The 23,939-nt window shown below is 44.3% G+C and overlaps 1 protein-coding gene across 3 annotated transcripts in view; it reads right to left on the bottom strand.

Annotated features, from left to right (window-relative positions):
- RNFT2 (ring finger protein, transmembrane 2) overlaps nucleotides 1–23,922 on the bottom strand; it is a 76,231-nt gene extending 52,309 nt beyond the window's left edge. Inside the window, exons 1-5 of one of the 3 annotated variants that reach the window (XM_078154353.1) lie at nucleotides 23,659–23,922; nucleotides 20,917–21,137; nucleotides 13,639–13,697; nucleotides 5,621–6,096; nucleotides 3,867–3,943 (exon numbers count right to left, since the gene is read on the bottom strand). In XM_078154353.1, the coding sequence (XP_078010479.1) occupies nucleotides 3,867–3,943; nucleotides 5,621–6,096; nucleotides 13,639–13,685 (600 nt within the window). In that variant the 5' untranslated portion in view covers nucleotides 13,686–13,697; nucleotides 20,917–21,137; nucleotides 23,659–23,922. Of the gene's footprint in view, nucleotides 1–3,866; nucleotides 3,944–5,620; nucleotides 6,097–13,638; nucleotides 13,698–20,916; nucleotides 21,138–23,447; nucleotides 23,570–23,658 lie in introns of those variants that run through there. The other 2 variants (XM_021007934.2, XM_078154352.1) reach the window with 2 other exon arrangements.
- Between the last annotated feature and the right edge of the window lie 17 nt (nucleotides 23,923–23,939).

Here is a 23,939-nt window from a genome sequence, read left to right as displayed (position 1 = left end):
GCTATTATTATATAAATTCTATTCTATCCTATTTTGTATACACTTTGAATTGACATATATTGGATTATATAAATTCTATTCTATTCTACCCTGTTTTGTATATACTTTGAATCGACATATATTGCATTTTATACATATATATATATTTTTTCTTTTCTACACATATTATATTCTATCTATTTTATAAGCACTTTGAGTTGACTTATTTGTTTATATGTTGTATCCTTCCAGTGGAATATGAGGGCCTTGAAGGCAGGGATTGTTTTGATTTTGTATGGGGATTCCCCAGCTCCAAAAACATAATACACCCCCACCAAATACGTATTTCTTGAATTGAACTGAATTCACGGCCATCTTTCTTTTGTGGGAGCAATCCCCTTGGCTACAGACAAAAGGTAGCTCTGTCTCCATTCTCGGACACAGGCAGGCACAGAGCACAGGCAGACTGCCTTTGATTAGGCAAAGTTAAGCATTTTCCAAGGTCCGCTGGCTTCCCGTGATAGTTTGTGGCTGGGATGAGATGATGTCATCACATTCTCACTGTCAACCTAAGCGAGGTTTCAGTAAATGCTCGATCCACCCCGTCTCCAGACACAGATCAGAATATCGCTCACTGTTCCAATGTGCATTTGCAGAGACTGGACAATAGAAATGCCTCTCCATCCACCCATTATTTCAGGAGTGGTCACGGTGAATGACCTCAGAAGGCACTCTGGGCCAACAGACGGTTGTGATGAGTGTGATTAAGCCACTGAGGAACCTTCTTCACCCCAGTAAATCATGCCTGCCAGTTTAATTCTATATAAATCCAGGCCAGAGCCAAAGGATGAACTTGGACTTAGCCACATACTGGGAAAGCCAGGACACAATACTCAAGAAAAGAAGGTAGAGCAGGTTCTTCTGGTAAAGATTTTCACTAGAAAATCTACCCTAGAACCACTGAGTTCAAATCCAAGAAAAATTATTATTATTACATTATAAATATATTTTTATAATGTAAATAACATTGTACATTACAATACTGTTGTTTAATTATTATATCATTGTTTAATATTGCTATTTATTAATTATATTAAGCCTTAAATATATTATTAGTAATATTTACATATTAATAAAAGCAAAATGGAGAGACACTGTAGCCTAGTAGAGGGCTGGCCTTTAGGGCAGCTGGGTGGTGCCATAGTGCATAGAGTGCTGGGCCTGGAGTCAGGAAAACCCATCTTCCTGAGTTCAAATCCAGCCTCAGACACTTACCAGCTGTGTGACCCTGGGCATGTCACTTAACCCTGTTTGCCTCTGTTTCTACATCCATAAAATGAGCTGGAGAAAGAAATGGCAAACCACCCTGGTATCTTTGCCAAGAAAACCCCAAATGGGGTCACAGAGAGTCAAACATGACTGAAACAACTAAACAAAAATAATGACCAGCTTTTTTTTTGTCAGATTCAGGACCTGTCTCTGCCACAGACCAGCTGTGCCATCATGAAGCTACAGGCGTGCCACAGTTCACAAACCACTGGACCTGGAATCTGGAAGACCTGAGTTCAAATCCAGCCTCAGACACTTGTCTAGCTATGTGACCCTGGACAAGTCATGTAACCTGTCTGCCTCAGTTTTCTCATCTGTAAAGTGGGATAATAATAGCACCTACCCTACTGTTTTTGTGAGGTACACATGAGATAGTACAGGGTGTCTCAATTTCAGGCTACATAAACTGTTAGAAGTAAATGAGAGAATATTTATGAAACACATCACAGTCCCTTACACACAGCAGGCACTTAATAAATGCCTGCTGCCTTGACTTGACCTCCTCCATGAGACCTTTCCTGATATCCCCTGGCTGCTAATGCCCCTCATACCTTGCATTTGTTTTTCATATAGTTGAACACAGATATGTACGCGTTGAGAGACAGTGTAATTTCCAGTGTGGCCACAGGGCACTCTGGGGTAAGGCGCTTCTACCAATGGAGGTCCCTGCTCCCCACTATGTAGCCTCAGAGAGCTGGGTGTTAAACAGAGGCCAGGCTGCATGTGGTTTATAAAACTTGAGCGCAGCCCAGACAAGATTAAAATGTAATTGGGAAATATTTAACAAAATAAATAAAAATACAATACAGCATAGATAATGTGAATTTATGGTTTTCTCAGTCAATATGAAGCCTGCAGTTATCAGTCTCTATTTGAGCACTGAGATGGAAGTGACTTGTCCAGGGTCACATAGCCAGTGTGTTTCAGAGGCAGGATTTGAACCCATGTCTTTCTGAATCCAAGGCCAGTTCTCTATTCCCTCTGCAGCACTGCTTCTCACTGGATTCACCCCTCCAGACCTTAGTTTTCTCATCTGTAAAATGAAGGGTTTGGACTAGATGCCTTTGAAGGCCCTTTTTGGCTCCACATCTTTGCTCTCCTGACCCTGTTACAGAAGAGCTGCTGAGCTGTCTTGGGGAAGGAAGTTTCCACACTGGAAGGTCCCCATAAGGATGAAAGGACAGGTGTGAAAAAAGATCACAGGATCACAGCTCTAGACCTGGGCCTCAGGGGACATCTGGTCTGAGACAGAAAAGGAAACTGAGGCCCAAGGAGGTGCCAGTGATAATAAGAGCTAAGATTTGAACTCAGGTCTTCCTAAATTCCTGCCTAGCTCTCTATCTCCTATTCCATGCTGGAAGCAGGACTAATGAAGATAATAACGACCGATTTTTATATCATGCTCAATTAAGTTTGATGAAGCATTCTCCTCCCAATAACCCTGGGAGGCAGGCAGAATAATTGTTAATATCTGCATGCAACACAGAAAAAAAGTGAGGCTGATTTGCCTGCCCCAGGTTGGCCGGATCAGAATTTAGGTCTTCCTGAGTCCAAATGCCTCAGGTTCTCCACTATGACTAGCTGTGCGTGCCCTGTTCTGCCTGGCCCCAGAGGGCAGAACCAGGAGCAGGGGGGAGAAGAGAGGCAGCTTTGGGCTTGGGGCATGGAAATGCTTCTTACCCTTGACAGCATTCCCAAAGTGGGCACCACCTCACCCGAGACCCCAGAGCAGAGGGTGAGTGGCTCTGTGCTGGGTATAGTGGAGTGGGGATCTATAAGCAGCTGGGCAGCACCATGGATAGCACACTGGGTTTGGAGTTTGGAATGCCTGCATTCAAGTCCTGACGTGTGTGGCAAGTTACTCCACCTGTCTGCCTCAGTTTTCTCATCTGTAAAATGGGGATAATAATAGCACCCATCCCCCAGGATTGTTGTGTAGGTAAAGTTCTCTGCAAACCTTAGATCACTACAGACACGTTAGATGCTGCTGCCTCAGTTTTCTTGTCTGTAAAATAGGTATAATGATTATACCTACCTCTCGGGTGTTGTGAGGATCAAATGAGTGCTTTGTTAACTTAAAAGTGCCATAGACATGCTAGCTATGATTATTAAGGATTCTTCTTACACATGCCAACCCTTGAAGAGAGTTGTCACACCTTCCCCTAGAGCCTTCTCTTGGCTAAACATCTTCAGCTCCTTCAGCCTGTCCTCGTGATGCAGACTTAAGGCCCTTCTCCATCTTGACTGCACCCTTCAAGATCCTGTCCAGCTTACCAGTGTGCTATCTGCACTATGGCACCCTGAAATGAACACAATACCCCAGGGGAGGTCTCATGAGTGCCGAGGACGGCTGGACTCTCATCTCCTCGCTCTGCCTTTCTTCCTGCCCAATACCCCACCAGCATTCTCGGCTGGCCCATTACACTGCTGACATGATGTTCATAATAGCTAAGGCTGGCAAAAGAGGTTTGGGGAAGAGGTCTTGTGAGAAACTGAGGCACCAACCTGGCCCCAGAAAAGACCAGAGCTCTCCCTCCATGGGAAGCAAACAGACTCACCTTTAGAGACACCTGCTCACGGAGGGTGGAGTTGGCATAGGCGAACGTGCTGGCCATCCCAATGCACACGGCAATGCCTAGGGGGGGACAGACGGGGGTCAGGCTCGTTGGTGGAAGGAAGGAAGGGGCACTAAAGGCATTCCCAGGATGCCCCTCCACCTCTTGGCACCCATCCCCAGCTTCCTTCAGAGCACAGCCCCTCGTACCCAAGGCCTTTCCCCCCTGCCCACCATTATTAGCATCCTCTCCAACCCCTGGATGAAGCTGCTTTGTATGGACTCATTCCTTATCTGGGGAAACACACCAAATGGAATCTCCCAGACAGCCTTGGACGTTTTCATTTGTTCTCTCTGTATCCAAGGGACGATAAGGTATACACTTAATATTAGTGTGTGCCTGTCAATGACTTTATTAAGTACCTACTATGTGCAAGGCAAGAGAGACAGCCTGAGGTAGTGGCTAGAGAGCCAGCCTCAGTCAAGGTGGCCTGGGTTCAAATTTCCAGGCAATTCTCTAAGACTTCATGTGAGGTAACACATAGGTGCTGATCTGCATTGCTAAAAAAAATTGGGAGGGGAAGCTAGGTGGCGCAACGGATAGAGCCCTGGCCCTGAAGTCAGGAGGACCTGAGTTCAAATGTCAAATGTGGCCTCAGACCAAACACTCAACACTCATTAGCTACTAGCTGTGTGACCCTGGGCAAGTCACTTAACCCTAATTGCCAAAAAAAAAAAATTGGGAGTCCCTTATATTGATGAAGTTAGAAGTCTCGCTCCCCAATAGGCCTCAGTGTTCAGTATGGTGCTTTGCAGGATTTTAGGGGAAAGGGAGTTAGGGGACAAAAGGAGTGGCCTGAACTTGTGACTTCATCTGGTTAGGGAAATCAGACTTGGAAACGTTTTCTGTTGGTATAGACTGGCAACCTATTTGCAGTTTATAATCTTAGCTGTTGTGGGCCCTGAGAAGTTAAGTAACCAGTCTACAGCCATACAGGCAGTCATTAGATGCCAAAAGCAGGCCTTGAACCCAGGTCTTCCTGGTCCAAATTCAGCCCCCACCCCCACAAGGTGCCTCCCTCGCCTAGCCCAGAGTAGGGAGGGGACTTACGATTTCACTGGCCTAGGGAATCCCAGGTGCAGCTTGGCACCTGTGCTAAGACTTAGTCTCAGCTGTCTAGAGCACTGGAAAGTGAAGGGACTTAATGAAATGGTGATAATAATTCACTTCAAAAAAAGTCAAGTCTGATATTAATTGAGTTTTTAAGCCACCTTTTCCTAATTAATGAGACAGATACAAAGGAAAGAACAGTGGATTTTGGAGTCTAAGGTTATGTCTGACTCTTCATGCCCCCATCTGAGGTTTTCTTGGCAGAGATACTGGAGTGGTTTGCCATTTCCTTCCAGCTCATCTTACAGATGAGGAAACTGAGGCAAACAGGATTAAGTGACTTGTCCAGGGTCACCCAGCTAGTAAGTGTCTGAGGCCAGATTTAAACTGAGGAAGATGAGTCTCCCTGACTCCAGGCTGGCGCTCCATGAACTATGGTGCCACAAGTATAAATGTTAGTGATTGTGTTATTACTGTTCAAAGTCTCATAGGAATGAAGCGTCAGAGAGGTTATTGGAACCCCAGGTTGTCTGACTTGAGAGTGAAGGATCTTGGCTCTCTAGGCTTGAAATCTGTGATCTAGGTCCAAGTTAATTCCCCTCCATGTTCTTTCTGGGTCACTCAAGACAGACCTTCTCAGAACTCACCCAGCTTATGTTGGAAGCACAGTTTGGCCAAGAGGATTAAGATGAAAGGGAGTCCTTTCTGCAGCCAGCACATCACGGCCTTGAGTTCTGAGAGGGCTGGGGCCGGCGTCCCCGGCTGATCTTCGCCACCTTCTTCTCCATGCCCGTGCCGGTCACCACCCACATGCAGCAGGGAGCTTCCTCGGTGGTGGCCGTGGTGGAAGTGGTGGGAGGCTGGTCGGTGATGAAAGGTCCCGCTCTCTCCCCGGCTGGTGCCTTCTTCTCGGGGGGCTGGCATCTGTATGAACACCTCCCCACCTCCAGGGGATGAGCCCAGAACCAAGCCTGACTGGAATGGGGTGGCTGTAAGGGTACCTGGCTGCAGACCCGCTAATCCGGAGAAGATGGGTGGAGAGGAGTTATCTTCGAGCTTCAAACCTTCAAAGACACCAGTTTCGTCCACACTGGTCTCAGAGCTGAGGGTCTGGCTTCGGTTTCTGAGGTGAAAAACAAACAAACAAACAAACAAATCTTCTGTTTTTTACTTTTATTTGTAACCCCAGTGCTTACCACAGTGTCTGTACATAGTAGGTACTTAATGCTAGCTGACTGTGGGAAAAAATGTTCCCAAAAGATACACAGGTAGTTGAAAGAAGGTCCTATACACACCAAAATATACTAAATATGTTTAGTATAAATACTTTAGCATTTAGTATTTATATATCATATATAGCATTTTGTTAGTATTTATATTAGTATAAATATATTAGTATTTATACATTTGGTATAAATACAAAATATACCAAAATGTTCATAGCAATATTTTTTTATAGTAGCAAAGAACTAGACACAAAGTAGCTGTTCATTAGCTGGGGAACAGCTAAACAAAAGTAATGTCATGGGCTACTATTGCACTGCATGAAATGAACAATGTGATGAATCCAGAGAAGCATCAGAAGACTCACATGAACAGATGGAAAGTGAATTCAAACACTGATTTCAGTGTATGGAGAGGGGTGGGAGGGAAAGAATGTGGAACTCAAAAGAAAAAAATGAATGATAAAAATAAGTTATTTTTTTAAAAATAATGGTAAACTAGGGGGCAGCTATGTGACACAATGGTACAGCACTAGACCTGGAGTTAGGAAGACCAGAGCTCAAATCTGGCTTCAGACACTTACTAGATGGGTGACCCTGGGGAAGTCACTTAGCCCCGTTTGCCTCAGTTTCCTCAATTGTAAAATTAGCTGGAGAAGGAAATGGCAAACCACTCCAGTATCTCTGACAAGAAAATCCCAAATGGAGTCACAAAAAGTCAGACATAACTGAAAATGACTGAATAACAACAAAAGCGTGCCAGGTAAGCACTGTGCTAAAATCTTAGGGATACAAGTATAAGAGAAGAGGCTGGATACCCCTACTTCAATTGGTCAATAACACAAATCTGATTAAGTTTTTAAAACATGTAAATAAGATTATTTACACCCTCTGATTCTTTTTTCTGGTTTTGAACTCCTCTTTAACTGGGTCAAAGGGTCTGGAAGAGAACGTTCTCCCAAGGGCTTTAAAAAGCTGGAGAAACCTTCAATGTTCTTCAGTTCTCTGGTGGATCAGTTTGGTGATGAAGGACTCCACATTCAGGCTCATTAGAAGGAATCACTCTTGGCTACAGAGGCAGAGAAGAGAGAAGAAAGTTTCTCCCTCTTCTTTCTCCCTATCCCTCCAATGACCAAGTCACTAGAGAGAGAAGACCACCATTCAGAGACCAAGCAACCGGCCAATAGCAGAGAAATATACTGAGGGCAAAAATCACCCAAGAAAGGAGAGGCTAGAAGGGGGGGGCAGAGAGAGACAAACTGAGAACAAATATTGACACAGATGAAATTGTTTCAAGGAACATGACCTCTGACACCAGAGAAAAATGCAAGCTCTGGATCCAAGAAAGGGCTTCTAGTAATGAGAAGCTGTGAGCTCACTAATTCTCCCCTGGGCTCTGCCTGTGCATCCTTGAGGAAGAATACACCATAGGCTTTTGGGAGAATTTGTACCAACTGTCCTGACTACAAGAAGTTACCTGGCTGATTGATGTCAACGAAGAACACACTAGTGAAACTCCCTTCTGTCATCTCCTAGGTCATAAAAGTATTACATCACACTAACATACCATTTCTGTTCAGCCATTCCCCAGCAGACACCATAGTTTCCTGTTCTTTGCCAATACAAAAAGAGCTGCTGTAAATATTTTTGGTCTGTATAAATATAAATATAAATATAAATTTTTGTGTCTGTATAAATATTTTTCTTTTTTTATCTATTTATGACTACGCCTAGTAGTCATGCTGTTGGTGGTCAAGGGGTGTGTATAATTTAGTGACTTTGGGGGTATAATTCTAAATTCCCTTTCAGAATGGTTGAATCAATTCATAATTCCACCAATAGTACATTAATGTACCTGGTTTCCCACAGCCCCTACAGCATGTCATTTTCCATTTTTTTGTCATCACTGTTACTTTGATGGGCGTGAGGTAGCACCTCAGAACTGCTAGTTCAAATCCAGCCTCAAACACTTACTAGCTGGCAATAATTGTAAAGCACTTAGCATTGTGCCTGGCACATAGTAAATGCCACATAAATACCTCTCCACTTTGTATCTGTTCCTCTGCTTGGTTTTAACTCCACAGAACAAGATACCCCCAGTGTCCTGTCCTGACTCTCCTCCTACCTTTTCCTGCCTCCTTTAGATTATAAGCTCCTTGAAAGAAGAGATTGTCTTTCTTTATATCAACTGTATCCCCAACACTTAGCATAGTGCCTGGCACATACAAGGTGTTTCATAAATGTTTACTAGATGGAATTATTAGCTATTATTATTAATTTGCATTTTTATAATTATTAGTGATTAAATATTTTTTTCCATATCCTGTTGACAGCTTGGACATCTTTGAAAATTGCCTGTTGATATCCTTTGACTATTCTGCAATTAAAGAATAATTCTTATTCTTAAAAATTTGAATCAGTTCTTTATATATCTTGCAAATGAGACCGTTATAAGATAAAACTTACTACGAGGATTTTTCCAAGTTAACAATTTCCCTTTAATTTAAAATACGATGATTTGGTTCGTACAAAACCTTTTTAATATTATGTAATCAAAACTGTTCATTTCATCTCTAGTGATCCTCTCTATCCCTTGACTGGTCACAAACTCTTCCCCTGTCTACGGATCCAAAAGGTGGATATCTAAGGAGCCAACATTCTAATGGAGGAGAAAAAGTATATATTAGTACATACAAGATAAATATAAGGTGTTCCAAAAGTCTTAAGCGTAGTTTTGAGCTTCAATATCCATTAAAACTAATAGCTATTTAATTTCAATTAAATTTAATAGCTATTAAAGCTTAAAACTTCACCAAGACTTTTGGGACACTCTGATGGAAGGCAGCCTTAGAGAAAACAGTAAATAGAAAAATAAAGCAATCCTTACTCTCAAGGAATTGATGACTGTGCAACAGTAGAAACAGCAGCCAGAAAAGAAACAGGATGCTGAGTAATTAGAATGACCAGACCTGGCCACGAAGAGTTAAGAAAATCTGACTCTTTCTCTTCTTTGCAGAGGTGGCCAGGGAGGAGGGGAGGGAGGGGCCTATGGGTGCAGAATACCATATATAATGTCAGACTAGGTCAATGCAGTGTTTGATTTGCTATGCATTCTTTCTTCCTTTTCTTTCTATTCTTTGTTACAGGGGGCCATCTCCAGTCATCCTGATCTAAATCTTGCCCTGAGGAGAAGGTAAGGCTGGTGACCCTGCACAGCCCTCCCTCACTCAAATCAAAGTCAACTGCGAGTCATGTCATCAGCTGCCTGATGTCATGGCCTGTTCAAGAAGGAAGGACAAACACAATACAACAACAACAACAACAACAACCACCACCTTTGTTACAAATGGCTTTGGGGAGACAGTAGGATGGGAGGGGCAATTTGGAAATCAAGGTGATAGAAACCTCCCCCCCCCAACAAGACTCAATTTTTTTTTAGAAAGACAGGTAGAAAGTACTCAAAGAAGGGACTAAATGAGGAATGAAATAAGTAAAATTCACGTTCCTAGAATTTCAAGAGCTCCAGCCTAGGTTCTAATAAATGTGATTAAAAAAAAAAAGCTAACATTTATATAGTACTTTAAGGTTTGGAAAGTACTTCCTCTCATCATCTTGTTTGATCTTCCCAACAATCCAGTGAGATATAGATGCCAATGTTATCCACATTTTAGAAACGAGGAAACTGAGGCTGAAAAAGGTAAAGGTAAAGCTCCAGAGTCACACAAATACACAAACATCAAAATCAGGATTTAAATCATGTCTTTTTGACTCCATACCCAGCCCTCTATCCATTTCTATAGTCTGCTACTTCTCTACAAATTTGAGACTCAACTATTCCCATTCCCTGGGGGATCCATCCCCACAGATATTAGGTGGTTAAGTCACCATGGAAATTACAGTGAATTGGGAGTCACAGGAACCTAGGCTTGTATCCTGCCTGTTTGACCTTGGGGGAAGTCACTCGTGTGAAATGAGGACATTGGGATAGGGGATGTAAAAGTCCCTTATTAGATTTAAATCTTTAATCTCATTTTTTTTTTTTTTAGCCCAGAGAACTCTCTGGGCATTCAGGAATTTTGGTCATCAAACAGACATTCACTTTCAGGGACAGCGGCCCTCAGCCTTCCCCCAACCTAGATAGCTCTAGAGGTATTCAGGACCTTGGACAAGTCATGTTGTGTGATGCCCCCTCTCTTCCTAAGACTATTCATCTCAGTGAACCTGGATTAAAATAAACATCAAGGTTAATGTTAGTAAAGTAAGAGACAGCTGGTGGTACGGTGGATAGAGGGCCGGGCCTAGAGGCAGGAAGACCTGAATTCAAATCCAGCTTCAGCCTCTTATTAGCTGTGTGACCCCTGGGCAAGTCACTTCACCTTTGACTGCCTGTTTCCTCAACTGTAAAATGAGAATCATAATGGCATCTACCTCCCAGGGTTGTTGTGAGGATCAGATGAGACAATGTTTATGAAGCTCTTGGCATGGAGCCTGGCACACAGTAGGTGCTTAACAGACGCTTCCTTCCTTCCTTGTGTCCCCCTCTCCTTCCTAACTTCTTCCCTTTCTTCCTTTCCTCCTTCTCTTCCTTCATTTTCTCTCTTTCTTCTTTACTTCCTCTCCCTTCTTCCTTCCTTCATTTCTTCCCTCCCTCTTTCCTTCCTTCTTTCTTCCTTCCCTCCTTCTTTCCTTCCTTTCATTTCTTGCATCCCTTTTTCCTTCCTTCTCTCCCTTCCTCCTTCCTTTGTTTCCTTCTTTCCTTTTTCCTTCCTTCTTCCTTCCTTTGTTTCCTTCTTTCCTTCCTTTCTTCCTTCCTTCCTTTCTGTCTTGTCAAGTGCAACCTGAGTCAGGAGTAGAAATGGAAACTAGAGAAGCAGAGGAGGAATAATGATCCAGGTGTGACCTAGCTCACAGGTAGTAAAGTATTCCATGAACCTTAACATAGTATAGAAATTGGGGTTGTTATGAATAACCAGCAAGGACAGTCCCCAGACTGCAAAGTGAAAGTCTTTGTTCACCAACAAGGACGAAGAATTCCTCAGCATGAGAAGTCTGGCCCACAAAGGTGAGACTGCATCCATACACACCACCACACACACACAACACACACACACACACACACACACACACACACACACACACACACACACACACACAGAGCCATCTTCTCCTTTATCCTGCCTCCGCTGGGAACCTTGGAAAACTCTCCTGGTCCCCTTGCTCCACAAAGTGCTTGGAAATTTGCAGAGCTCTCAGCGGACTCCAGTCCTCCCAGGAAATGCCCACTGCCCCCAAGCAGGGCTTTTTATAGCCCTGCTTCAATCCCTGGGTCCTCAGACTTGAACCAGCAAGGACCACTGGGGGAGCAGGGGGAGGAGAGACAGATACACAGGTATGAGAGAGAGTGGCTGTGAGGATGCTCCTGGTTTAACCATTTATATGCTGGCTAACAGACAGAGCAGCGGTTGGCATAGAACAGACTGGGCCCCATATCCACATCTGACCATCCTATGCATCTTGGGGGGAAAAGGGAATGCAAAAGAGAGGACAAGAAATGCTACTCAGGGAGGCGAGGATGATGACTGACGACAGAGAGAATTTGGACCTGCTCAACTCTTATTTCCTTTTCTTTTTTTTTTGGTTGGCCAAGGAAACTATAGTTCACAGATTTAGAGGTGGAAGGGACCTTACAGGTCACTGAGTTCAACTCTCATTTTACAGGTGAGGGAACTAAGACACAGTGAGGTCAGTGACCAAGGATCGCAGTTCTAGAGCTGGAAGGCCCCTCGGAGGTCCAACTTCCTCATTTTTTGGATGAGGAAACTGAGGCCAGGAAGGGAGAAGTGACTTGCCCAAGGTTACACAGCTAGGAAGCACTTGAAGTGAACAGGTCTTTGGACTCCAAGACCCCATCCACTATGTCACGCTAGAAAGGACAGATAAAAAACAGATAACAGGGAACAGATAGATACCCAAGACAAGCATGGAGCTAGTAAGACAGAAGGTAGGGTGGCACACATGGATAGAGCACTCAGGAGGACCCGAATTCAAATTCATACACTTCTCAGTTATATGACTCAGGGCATGTCATTTAACCTATCTGCCTCAGTTTCTTCCACTGCAAAATGAGGATAACAATAACACTTACCTTCCAGGGTTGTTGGGAGGATGAAATGAGATAATACTTGTAAAAACACAGCACAGTGCCCAGCACACAGTAAGTGCTTAATCATGTCATTAATGATTCAATGCCAATTTGGAAGGAGGTTTGCAGGGGAGTACCCCAGGGATCTGTGCTTGCTCCTTTGGTATTTAAAATAGGTTCATACACCTCATAGATTTAGTACTGGTCATCTAGTCTAACCTCCTTATTTTACAGAGGAAAAAACTGAGAACCAGAGAATTTAAGTGATTTTCCCAAGTTCAAAAGGTAGGAAGTGGTCAAGCCAAGGCCTGCAACCAGATTTTCTGACTTCATATCCAGAACTTTTTGTAACACAGATAAAGGCGTAGACGGCATGCTTATCAAATGTGCAGAAGATACAAACCTGGCAGGGACAGCTATCAAAACAGATGATGGTCAGGACTCAAAAAGACCTTGACAGTCTAAAACACTAGGCTAAATTGAATAGATGAAATACAGAAATGGGCATTTCACTGAGCTGGTGCAGGCCCTCATCACCTCTCACTTCTGGTTGGGCTCCTGTCTCCAGTGTTTCCTCACTCTACTCTATTCCCTATTCAGCTGCTGAAATGATCTTCTCAATCTCTCTCTCTCTTTCTCCCCCCGTCTCTCTCTGTCTCTCTCTCTCTCCCTCTCTCTCTCTCTCTCTCACACACACACACACACACACACACACACACACACACACACACACACACACACACTCTTCTTCTCAATAAACTCTAGTAGTTCCCTATTAAGGCAGCCAGGTGGTACATCGGATAGAGCACCAGGCTTGGAGTCAGGAAGACCTGAGTTCAAATCCAGCCTCAGATACTTACTTGCTGTGTGACCCTAGACAAGTCACTTACCCTGTTTGCCTCAGTTTCCTCATCTGGAAAGTGGAGATGATAAACATCACCTACCTCCCAGGGTTGTTGTGAGGATCAAATTAAATAATACTTTTAAACACCTGGCACATAGTGGCACCACATAAATGCTTATTTCCTTTTCTTTCCTTTCCCCAGTGTGACTCTGGGCAAGTCACCTCAACTCTGCAGGTCTCAGTTTCCTCAACTATCAAATGGGCTCACTAACACTTACTCCAACGGTCACAAGGCCTTCAGAAATCCGACCTCTGCACTCCCTACCCAGCCCAGCACCAGGGAGAACGCCTGGTCAGACTCTCAGCGTCCACCAACACGTGCGTGCATGACATCACTGACACTCAGCCAGAGAAAGGGACGAGCACCAAGTGTGACCACAGGGGCGGCGGCGTTACCTTTCGGGGGGAGCGCTGTCCGTGTTGCTGCTGTGCCGCCTCTGCATCTTTCTTAACACCTGAAACCAAAACATCCCATCAGGTCCCTGTGCTGAGAGCCCCCCCACTCCCTTTGGCCCTCCGTGGCCTCAACTGTAAGAGAGGGCCTTTAAAATTTATGATAAGATCATTACCTATAGCTCCGTTCTAAGGCCCCTCCAGCTCTAACATTCCCTTTTCTAAGGCTCCTCCCAACCCTGACATTCCCTGTTCTAAGGCTCTTCTTAGACCTGACATTCCCTGTTCTAAGGTCCCTCCTGGCTCTGACATCCCTTGTTCTAAGACCCCTCCCAGCTCTGACACTCTCTTTTCTAAAGCCCCTCCCAGCTCAGACATTCCCTGTTCCAAGGCCCCTCCCAACTCAGACATTCCATGTTCTAAGCACCCATCCACCCCCCCACCCCACCCTTCCTACACTCCTCTCTTAACATTGAAAGAAATCACAAATCCTGTCCTGAGATGCTCTGCACTCACTCCCCACAGCTGTGATGCAGTCCTGCACTATCTACATGGCAACCACTGTGAGATTGTCATAGCAACAGCACCAAGGCAACTCAGGCCCACACTTGGCAACCAACCCAGCCTTGAGGGACCACATGCTCACAAGGGCTGGCCCATTTCGACCACCTGTTTTCCTGACCTCCTTGACCCCAACCTTTCTCACTGTGGAACCAGGGGTCAAATTAGTTCTCAGGAAGAAACTAGCAGGGGAGGCAAAGGAACCAGTTTGGACTGCCAACATTGTGAGGATATGGCCCGACTCTCAGGGGTCAAGTCAAGGGCAGGATTAAAGATGCTTACTATTTCTGGGCAGTTACTGGGTTGCATATTTCTCTAGAGCAAGGCCCATGCCTGATTGAAACTTTGTATCTTCCACCAGTAGCTAGCTCAATGGTCTCTGTCCACTGTGCTTAATACATATTTTTTCAATTAAGTGAATGAATGCATGATTCCCCTACAGAATATATAGTCCATGAAATCGGGGATTATTTTTCATTTTTGTTTATTTTCTCTAGGGCCTACCTGGCACACAGTAGGTGCTAAATAAATGTTCAAGGAATAGAAATGAATTAAATAATTAATGGGAGATTGAAACACTAAGTGGGATATTATACAGATCTTTACTAACCTCCTATCAGTTGACAAGTGTTTAGTAAGCACCTAATGTATGCCGAGGGCAGCGTTAAACACTGTGGACCGATACAAAGACAAAAACAGCCTCTTCCTTCAGGGAGCTTATGTTCTGTCAGTGGAAACAACATTTACATATTTGAAATGGACATTTTGAATATTTTATATAGTATTTTAAAAATACAAAGCAATTTTAATACAAATTTTTAATACAAAAATACAAGGTTATTTTAGAGGGAGAGGAGAGGCTGTAGCATCTGGGGGGATTGGAAAGAAGTATGTGTACAACAAGGGTTATACCAGATGAACCCCAAGGTTGCTTGTAGATCTCAACATAAGATCCTAGGATTAGTAAGAGATTAAACAAGTTTCAGCTACTTATTGGGGGGGGCAGGAAACAGGAAAATGAAGATGTGTATTTTTTATGTTGTTCAGTGGTTTCAGTCCTGCCTGATTCTTTGTGATACCAGTTGGGGTTTTCTTGGCAAAAAACACTGCAGCAGTTTGCCATTTCCTTCTCTAGCTCATTTTACAGATGAGAAAACTGAGGCAAATAGGGTGAAGTGACTTGCCCAGGGTCACACACCTAACAGGTGTCTGAGGCTGGATTTGAATTCAGGTTTTCCTGACTCAAGGCCTGGTACTCTATCCACTATGCCACCTAACTGCCGTGACAAGCACAGTTTCTAGGAACACGGGGGTGATACTCCCCTGTCTTGTGCCCTAGGCAGATTTTCCCTAGAGACAGCTAGGAAGTAAAGTACATTGAGGCTGGTGACCTGCATGGACCTCCCTCATGTAAATCCGATTCATTTGCACGTCATGGCATCACCTCCCTAATGTAATGGTCCTCTTCAAGAAGGAAGGACAAAAAAACAACAGTAAGTACACTGGGGCAGCTAGGTGGCGCAGTAGATGGAGAACCAGCTATGGAGTCAGGAGGACCTGAGTTCAAATCGGACCTGAGATACTTAATACTTACTAGCTGTGTGACCCTGGGCAAGTCACTGAACCCCAACTGCCTCACTAAAAAATGAAGAAATAGGTAAAAATTTTAAAAACTGAATATTTAAGAAAAAAAAGTACACGAATGTTGGATTAGAATAAGGTTGTTGTGGGGTCGAATGAAATAATATTTATTATGTGCTCTGTAAACCTTAGAGCCCATATGAATGGTAACTATTATTGTTGTTATGATAACTGTTATTATTATAATTATAATGATGATGATGATGATTAATCTGTTCAGTCCTAGACATCACATTTTATTTTATTTTGCTTTTTATCTGGTGAGGCAAACGGGGTTAAGTGACTTGCCCAGGGTCACATAGATAGCAAGAGTCAAGTGTCTGAGGGTGGATTTGAACTCAGGTCCTCCTGACTCTGAGACCAGAGCTCTATCTACTGCGCCACCTAGCTGCCCCCCTAGACATGACATTTTAGGAAGGACACTGTGGAACTGGAGAGTGTCCAGGGAGGACAGTCAAGATGGTAGAGGACCCTGAGTCCACTTCAAATATGTAAAGTTTGAAGGAGTTAGAATATTTACCCTGGAAAAGAAGAGACTTGGGGTGGGGGAGAAAAGAGCTATTTTCAAGGCTATCCTGTGAAAGAGGGGTTTGCTTTGCTCTGCTTGCTCCAGAGAATGGATTCAATAACAATGGGTGGAAATTTCAACAAGGTAAAATGAGTCTGGCAGGGCCTTGCTCCAGAGAGAATAAATTCTTGCAGAAACGGCTGGCTATTAGACTGTCTTCTCTGTGAGGGCAGAAGCTGGCCTCTTCTGTATTCTCTGCACCACAGTAGGTACTCAGGAACTTTCTGTTGGACTGAATCATTCCCCAAGTCTTGTATACAGTAGATGTTTAGTCAATGTTCATAGACTTGAATCTCTCTACTCTTGCACCTTTGGGGTATCCCCATTTAGCTGCCCCCAGGTATTCACAGGGTCAAGGGAGAAATCAGAGGTCTTAGAAACTGGCTTCAGTGCCCAGCATCCCCACAGCTGCCAAACTGATACGGCACAATTTGAATCACGACACTCCCTGGCTCAAACAGCTCCATGGCTCCCTATTACCTGTAGAATCGAAAGAAAGCTCCTCTGCTTGGCCTAAAGCCCAGCTTCAGTTTGCTTTTCCAGACTTATTATGCATTAGGCTCCTTTTTGGATTCAGGTTCCAGCCAGAACGGACCACTGGCCGTGGCTTTGCCCAGGACATTTTGTGCTTTCCCCTGGCTGCTCCCATGCCAAGAATGCCCTCCCTCCTCCCCTGTCTCTCAGAGTCCTGAACGTCCTTTCAAGCTCAGATGAAACCTGACTCCCTACGTGAGGCCTTTCCAGCTGCTCATGCCTCCATCCTGAAATACTCTGTGGCTATTTTTTAAATTTATTTACATGGATATGTGTCATTTCCCTCAACAGAACATAGCTCTTTGGAGGCAGGATCTGTTTTCTGTTTTGATTTTGTATCCCCCCAGACCCTACCTCGGTGCCTGGCACATCATAGGTGATTAATAAGTCCTTGTTGATCGACTGATTAATTAAGTACGTGACAGCAAATTCTGCTTACACGCTCACTGCTGGTCTAATCAGCAGTATAATGCAGTGGTTGTGCATAGACAGTGTACAGGTCTCAAAGACACAAAAAGCCTGGTTCAAATCCCACGCCTGACATGTACATGTATGGCAAATTATTTCATCTCTCTGGGCCTCAGTTTCCTCATCTGTAAAATGAAAGGGCTGGGCTCAATAGTCTTCAAGGCCCCTTCTAGATCCACATCTATGACCCTATTATTTATTCCTTTATGTGAGCAAGTCATCTAACCTCTCTGAGACACAATTTCCCCATCTGTAAAATGGACACAAAAATAACTTTTCAAAAAAAGTTTTGTGTTGTAAAAAATTTTTTTTTACAAATATTTTTACCCTCACTTTGCAGATGAGTAAATTAAGTCTCAGAGAGCCTCAATGGTATTTGCAAGCCTCAAAGGAATAACGCAGATGAGGTGTGTTAAAACTTCAAAGCACTACCCCAAAAAAGTCAGTTATTATCATTATTCGTATGACCATAGCTCTAGAGCTGGAAGGGACTTCAGAATCATCTGGTCTGACCTCATTTTATTATAATTAATAACAATAATAACTAATAATATAGAAGTATACATAATACAGAATGTTATATCTTTATATATCAAATATAATATATATTCTTTAATGTATCAGAAATCTGTATTATATAATTATTAATAATAAAATGAGAGGTTGGACCAGATGGCTTTTGAAGAATCTTTATAACATGTATTATACATAACTGTTTTATAATATAGCCTATGTCCTATAATATACACTATATCATATAGCACAATAAACTACACTACATAATATATACTCCAATATTATATTATATACTATATGCAAAGTTTTTTGCAAGCCTTTAGTAAATGCTAGCTGTTGTTAATTATATATAATTATGATATATCATAATCCATTGCATATTATAATAACTATAACAATACATTACAATAATTATAGTGTTGTATATATTTGATTATAATGTCTTGTTGCTGTTCAGTTGTTTTCAGTCGTGTCTGACCCTTAGTGACTCCATTAGGGATTTTCTTGGCAAAGATCCTGGCGTGGTTTGCCATTTCCTTCTCCAGCTCATTTTACAGATGAGGAAACTGAGGCAAACAGGGTGAAATGACTTGCCCAGGGTCACACAGCTAGTAAGTGTCTGAGGCCGGATTTGAGTCCTCGCTGCTGCGCAGTAATTTACACTGTTGATCACCCTCCTCTCCAGGATACTCTCTTCTCTCTAGGTTTTCAGGCCACTCTTTCCTGGTCCTCCTCCCACTTATCTGACAGCTCCTTCTCTGTCTCCTTTGCTGGATTCTCATCCACATCATGCCTGCTAAATGTGGAGATCCCCCAAGGATCTATCCTGGGCCCTCTCCTCTTCTACCTTTAAACTACTTCACTTGGTGATCTCATCAGCTGCTGTGGCTTCAATTATCATCCTATGCAGATGCCTTTCACATCTACACATGCCCCTAACTTCGCTCCTAACATCCAGACACACATCTCCCATTGCCTATTGGATATCTTGAACAGCATGTCTTGTACATCAAAAGATATATGAACTGCATGTGGACATTCTAAATTCAACATGTCCAAAACTGAACTCTTTATCTTTCCCCAAACCCTTCTGTCTTCCTAACTCCTCTGTTACTGTCAAAGGTTCCATCATCCACTAGTCTCCCAGGCTCACTAGTCATCATTCTCACCTCCAGATTCTCTTTCGCCCCAACCCCCTCCAATGAGTTACCAAAGCCTTTTATTTCTGAGTCTCTCAGATACACTTCCTTCTCTCCACTGACACTGCCCCCACCCTGGTACAGGCCCTCATCACCTCCAATCTACATTACTGTAACATCCTGTTGGGTCTACCTGCCTCAAGTTTTTTCCCACTCCAGTTAATCCTCCACTCTGCTATTACACTGATTTTTTAAAACTTGCACATCTGACCATATTATTCCCCCATTCAATAAACTCCAGTGGTTCCTTATCTCCAGGATGAAATACAAAATCCTTTGCCTGTTTTTTTAAAGCCTTTAGTAATTGGGGCCTTTCCTACCTTTCCAGTATTCTTACACCTTACTCTGTGGCCCAATGACCACATCCCTCTTGCTACTCCTGACTTGGGGCATTTTCACTGGCTGCCCCCCACCCCCTCCTTCCTCATCTTTGCCTCCTGGCTTCCCTGGTTTCCTTCAGCTCCCAGCTACAATCCCACATTCTTCAAGAAGCCTTTCCTAGTCCTCCTAGATCTAAGGGTTTTCCCAGAGAGTATTATCCCTGAACCACCTCTTCTTCAGACAAACTGGTTTTCAGGCTGTCTCCCCTGGTAGGCTGGGGGCTTTAGCCTTTCTTTATATCCTCAGCCTGGCATGCAGTAGGCTTGCTAGCTTACTGACTGATTTGGAATCAGAGAAGCTGGGTTCAAATCCTGGCTCTTTTACTGACTAGCTTGCCCTTCCCATCTCTTAGCCTTAGTTTCCCCATCAGCAAAATGAAGGGATTGGATGGGAGGATTTCAGGGATCCCTTTCAGCTCCAAATCTATGATCTCACGACTCTGTGTCGGGTCGTGAGGGGTTATGTGAACACGACAGCTCGGCCATCAGGCCCCAGGTTTTCCTACGCTCCCCAGCCCCACATTTCCTGTTTTACAGCTGTTGCTCAAGCTGGTTGCAAAAGAGAAAATACCCAAGAACTACAGATCTCAGAGGCCATCTGCACCCTGCCCCCAATACCTGTAGAACCCTATGACATCCCCTATGGGGGCTTGTTCATTCAGCCTTCACCTGAAGACTTCCAATGACAGGGAAGTCACTACCTTCTGGGAAGCACCTTCAGCTTTTGGACAGCTCCCATTAGTAGGAAGTTTTCCCTTACAAGGCTAAATATATCTCCCTGAAACTTCCAGCCATCTTTCCCACACCAGGCTTGAGATACTTGAAGGCAGAGATCATGTTTCCTCCCCCGAGTTTTCTTTTTTTCCAGGCCAAACATCTCCAGATTCTTCAACTGCTCTCATGAATCCTACTGGAAGCAAAGGGCCAGCTAAGAGTTTTAGCTGGGCTTCCCCTGTGACTGTGGACAACTCATTTCATCTCTCTGAACCTCAGTTTCCTCATCTGTAAGAAGAGAATGCTCTTTCTGACTCACTGGATTGTTGTTAGGAAAGTGCTTTGTAGAATACGAAGTGCTCAGCTCTGACAACCCCTGTTCTAAGGCCCCTCCCAGCTCTGACATTCTTTGTTGTAAGGTCTCTTTTAGCTTGGACATTCTAGCTTATAAGGCCCGTCCCAACTCTGACATTCTAAGTTCTAAGGCCCCTCTCAGCTCTGATATCCCCTGTTCTAAGACCCCTCCCAACTCTGACATTCTAAGTTCTAAGGCCCCTACCAGATCTGACATATTCTGTTCTAAGGTGCTTCCCAGCTCTGATACCTCAGGTTCTAAGCTGTGATCCCACGTCTAAGAGTCTACGATTCTGTCACACACACACACACACACACACACACACACACACACACACACACACACCTCTCACCTGGTTCAGAGTTGAGAGCCACATGGACTTTAGAGCCCCATGATGGTGGGACCTGAAGTTGGCATTCAGGACCAGTGGGGTGTTCACCCCTGCAGACAAAGTCCCAGGAATCGTGACAGGGAGGACTGGTGGATCCCAGCAAGAGCAGACCTTCCCTTCCTCCTTTCCTTCTTCTCTGGGAGCACGCAATGGTCAGGCGAGTTTGCACGAGATGCTACAGAGCCCAAGAGAAAACACAAAGGCCTGTGAAAGCCCAGCCAGACCCCAGGCATTTTGCTGACAGTGATTCCCTGCTGAAATGGCTCATGTTCTCCCGGGCACCCAAGGGCTGACTCTGCTTTTCTCTCTTCCCCATGACCTTCTTAAGGGCATCTGTCAGGCCCAGGAGCCCCGAACAGTTCCTCCCCCTCTTCTTTATTCTCCTTGATCACATCCCCAGCCTATTGCAACGGTCTCCAAAATGCCCACTCCATCTCTAGACCTTCTTCCTCCAATCCATCCTGTCCAGCTTGCCAAACAACCTCTCCTGGGATCACATAACTTTTCTACTCAAATTTTTCCAGTGGTTCCCTATTAGATAAACTTCAAATTCCTTTGCCTGGCATTCAAGGCTTTCTATAGTCTGATTAGTAGCCTCCCCTACCCCACATATTCTCCAACTTTCTTTCAGACTCTCCCCTGATTCTAGTCTGCCACAATTATCTAATGCTTTCTCTTTTTTTCTAAGCCTTCACTCATGTGTTTCCCGAATACCCCTTCCATCTGCCCCTAATCTTCATTTGCTGAAATCCTACCCATCCATTCTACAAGACCCAACTCCAATGTCACCAGCTCCAAGTAGACTTCTCTGATCCTTTAGAGGATACAGTGGAAAGAATGGCAGGACTACAGTCAGGAAGACTTGAGTTCAAATCCGGCCTCAGATACTTATTAGCAGGGTGACCCTGGTCAAGTCACTTTACCTCTGTCTGCCTCAGTTTCTCATCTGTAAAATGGGGTTAATAATAGCACCTACCTCTCAGGGTTGTTTGAGAATCAAATAAGATAATATTTGCATAGTTCCTGGTTCACAGTAGGCACTACAGAAATATTAGCTATTATTATTTTTAGTCAGAAATTATCTGCTTTTCCCTCCAATTCTGCCTCCCACAGAACTTCTCTCAACACATTTTGCTGCATTTTGTACAAGAGTTATTTTTGCATATGTCATTTCCTCTCTTACCCTCACCACAAAAATCCACAAACCAGTAGGCAGGGATAATTTATCTACCCTGGGAGAGCAGACAAGCGGGCTCTTCCAGGCACACAGTAGGCATTTAATAAATTGTTGTTGTTGTAGGACTTTAAAAATTGGTACCATGGAAAGCATGTTAGGCCTGGGTTAGAATTGCAGCTTAGCCACTTCTTGCCTGTGTGACCTTGAACAAATCAGTTTACCTGGGCTTGGTTTTCCTTAAGTGCAAAATGACAGGATGGCTTTGATGGGCTGATAGGACCTTTCCAATTCTAAATCTGTGATATTTTGATTTTTAGTAAATTGAACAGCTCCCACACTCTGACCCCCCCCCCCAGTAAAAAGAATATTGGTAAGGAAAATTTAAAAAAAATTTTTTTAAACCAGTTCTATGATACTTCCTGGGCTCCTGTTTCCTCCTATTAAAATGGGGTGTGTGTGTGCACGTAGGTGCCTCTGAGGTCCCACCAGCTCTAAAACCATGCCTTTATTACAATTTCTGTGGTGTAGGGAGCTCCCCAGTGGAGAACTTCTTCTGTCAAGTTGACGCATATCATCCTCTGAGGCCCATGTTTTTGGAAGGAGGGTGCTTTGTTTCACGACCATATAGACTACATGCTGCCCGAATAGAACCTGCATCAACCATCTTGCAAACAAGTTCGTGACAAGGTGGGTGGGCGTGCGCAGGAGAGAATAAAGAAGCTCTCGGTGGGGAAACAACGCTTCCAAAACCAGCCACCCTTAAATCATCACCAGCAGAAGCGATTCGAGGCTGGCACCATCCCAAGCACTGATACATGCATAACGAGACTTACTAAATCTCGCCCTTCAGATCTAACCCAGCCCTAGATTCTCAACTCCCACACCTTCTTAAATGAAGAAAGTACTCTTCCATACAATCAATCAATTAGCATTTATTGAGCCCGTAAGGTACGCCGGGCACTGTGCTAAATGCTGGACAATAGGCTGGACGTCACCATTCCGTTAATACACCGCTTTACAAGCCTCTTTTAAACACCATTGCAGACCCTTTCCTAGATCACAGTTGCAGAAAACAAATAAATATCTCAATTTTTGTAGAGTGAAAAAAAATCTCATTTTGGAATTTTCTTTTTTTCTCCCATGTCATTTCCCCGCGTTTGAATCAAATCTATTTTTGCACCACCGCCCTCCCCCGTCCCGTGGAATCGCCCTGAGTACCCCAGAAAGGCGGAGCCGCGGCTTCCAGCCCAAGCAACGTTTTAATCCGTCCCCACGGGCCTTTCCATTACTGCACTTTAGGACACGCACGTATCAAGCATCTCTTGCCAGCGTTGCGGCGTGGGCGTGCAGCCAGGTTGCATTTTCTGCTGCAGGTGCCCAAGGATCTCTCTCCCCGCAATCCAGCCACGCACAGACCTCTGCAGACTCCCGGGGCGTGGTGGAGAGGGGGGCGGGGGTGGGGTGGGGGAAGGGCTGTAGCCGCATCCGAGAAAATAAAAAACCTGGGTTCTTTCTTTACCTGCAATCACAGCTGCATCATTCATGTCCTGCCAAGCCAATCAACTGGGCCGCAAGGCGTCCACGTGACTTCCGACTTCTTCCTCCCAACCTCTCCCCCGTCCATTCCTCCCCCGGGTTGGAGATTGGTTTGAGCCGTGGGCGCTAGGACCGCCTCAAAGCCTCCTCCTGCCTCCCGCAATCGAACCCCCGCCTTCCTTCGTCGCCTCAGCCAATAGGAAGGCTGAAACTCGATCGAACGGCGACCGCGACGCCCAATGGCAAGCGAGCTCCGTTGGAGCT

This window comes from Phascolarctos cinereus, unplaced genomic scaffold (genome assembly GCF_003287225.1).
Source record: "Phascolarctos cinereus isolate Bilbo 61053 unplaced genomic scaffold, phaCin_HiC Scaffold_4;HRSCAF=312, whole genome shotgun sequence".
In the NCBI taxonomy this organism is placed as follows: domain Eukaryota; kingdom Metazoa; phylum Chordata; class Mammalia; order Diprotodontia; family Phascolarctidae; genus Phascolarctos; species Phascolarctos cinereus.
The sequence above is the reverse complement of the archived record's forward strand: the minus strand, read 5'-3'. Positions and strand labels throughout refer to the sequence as shown.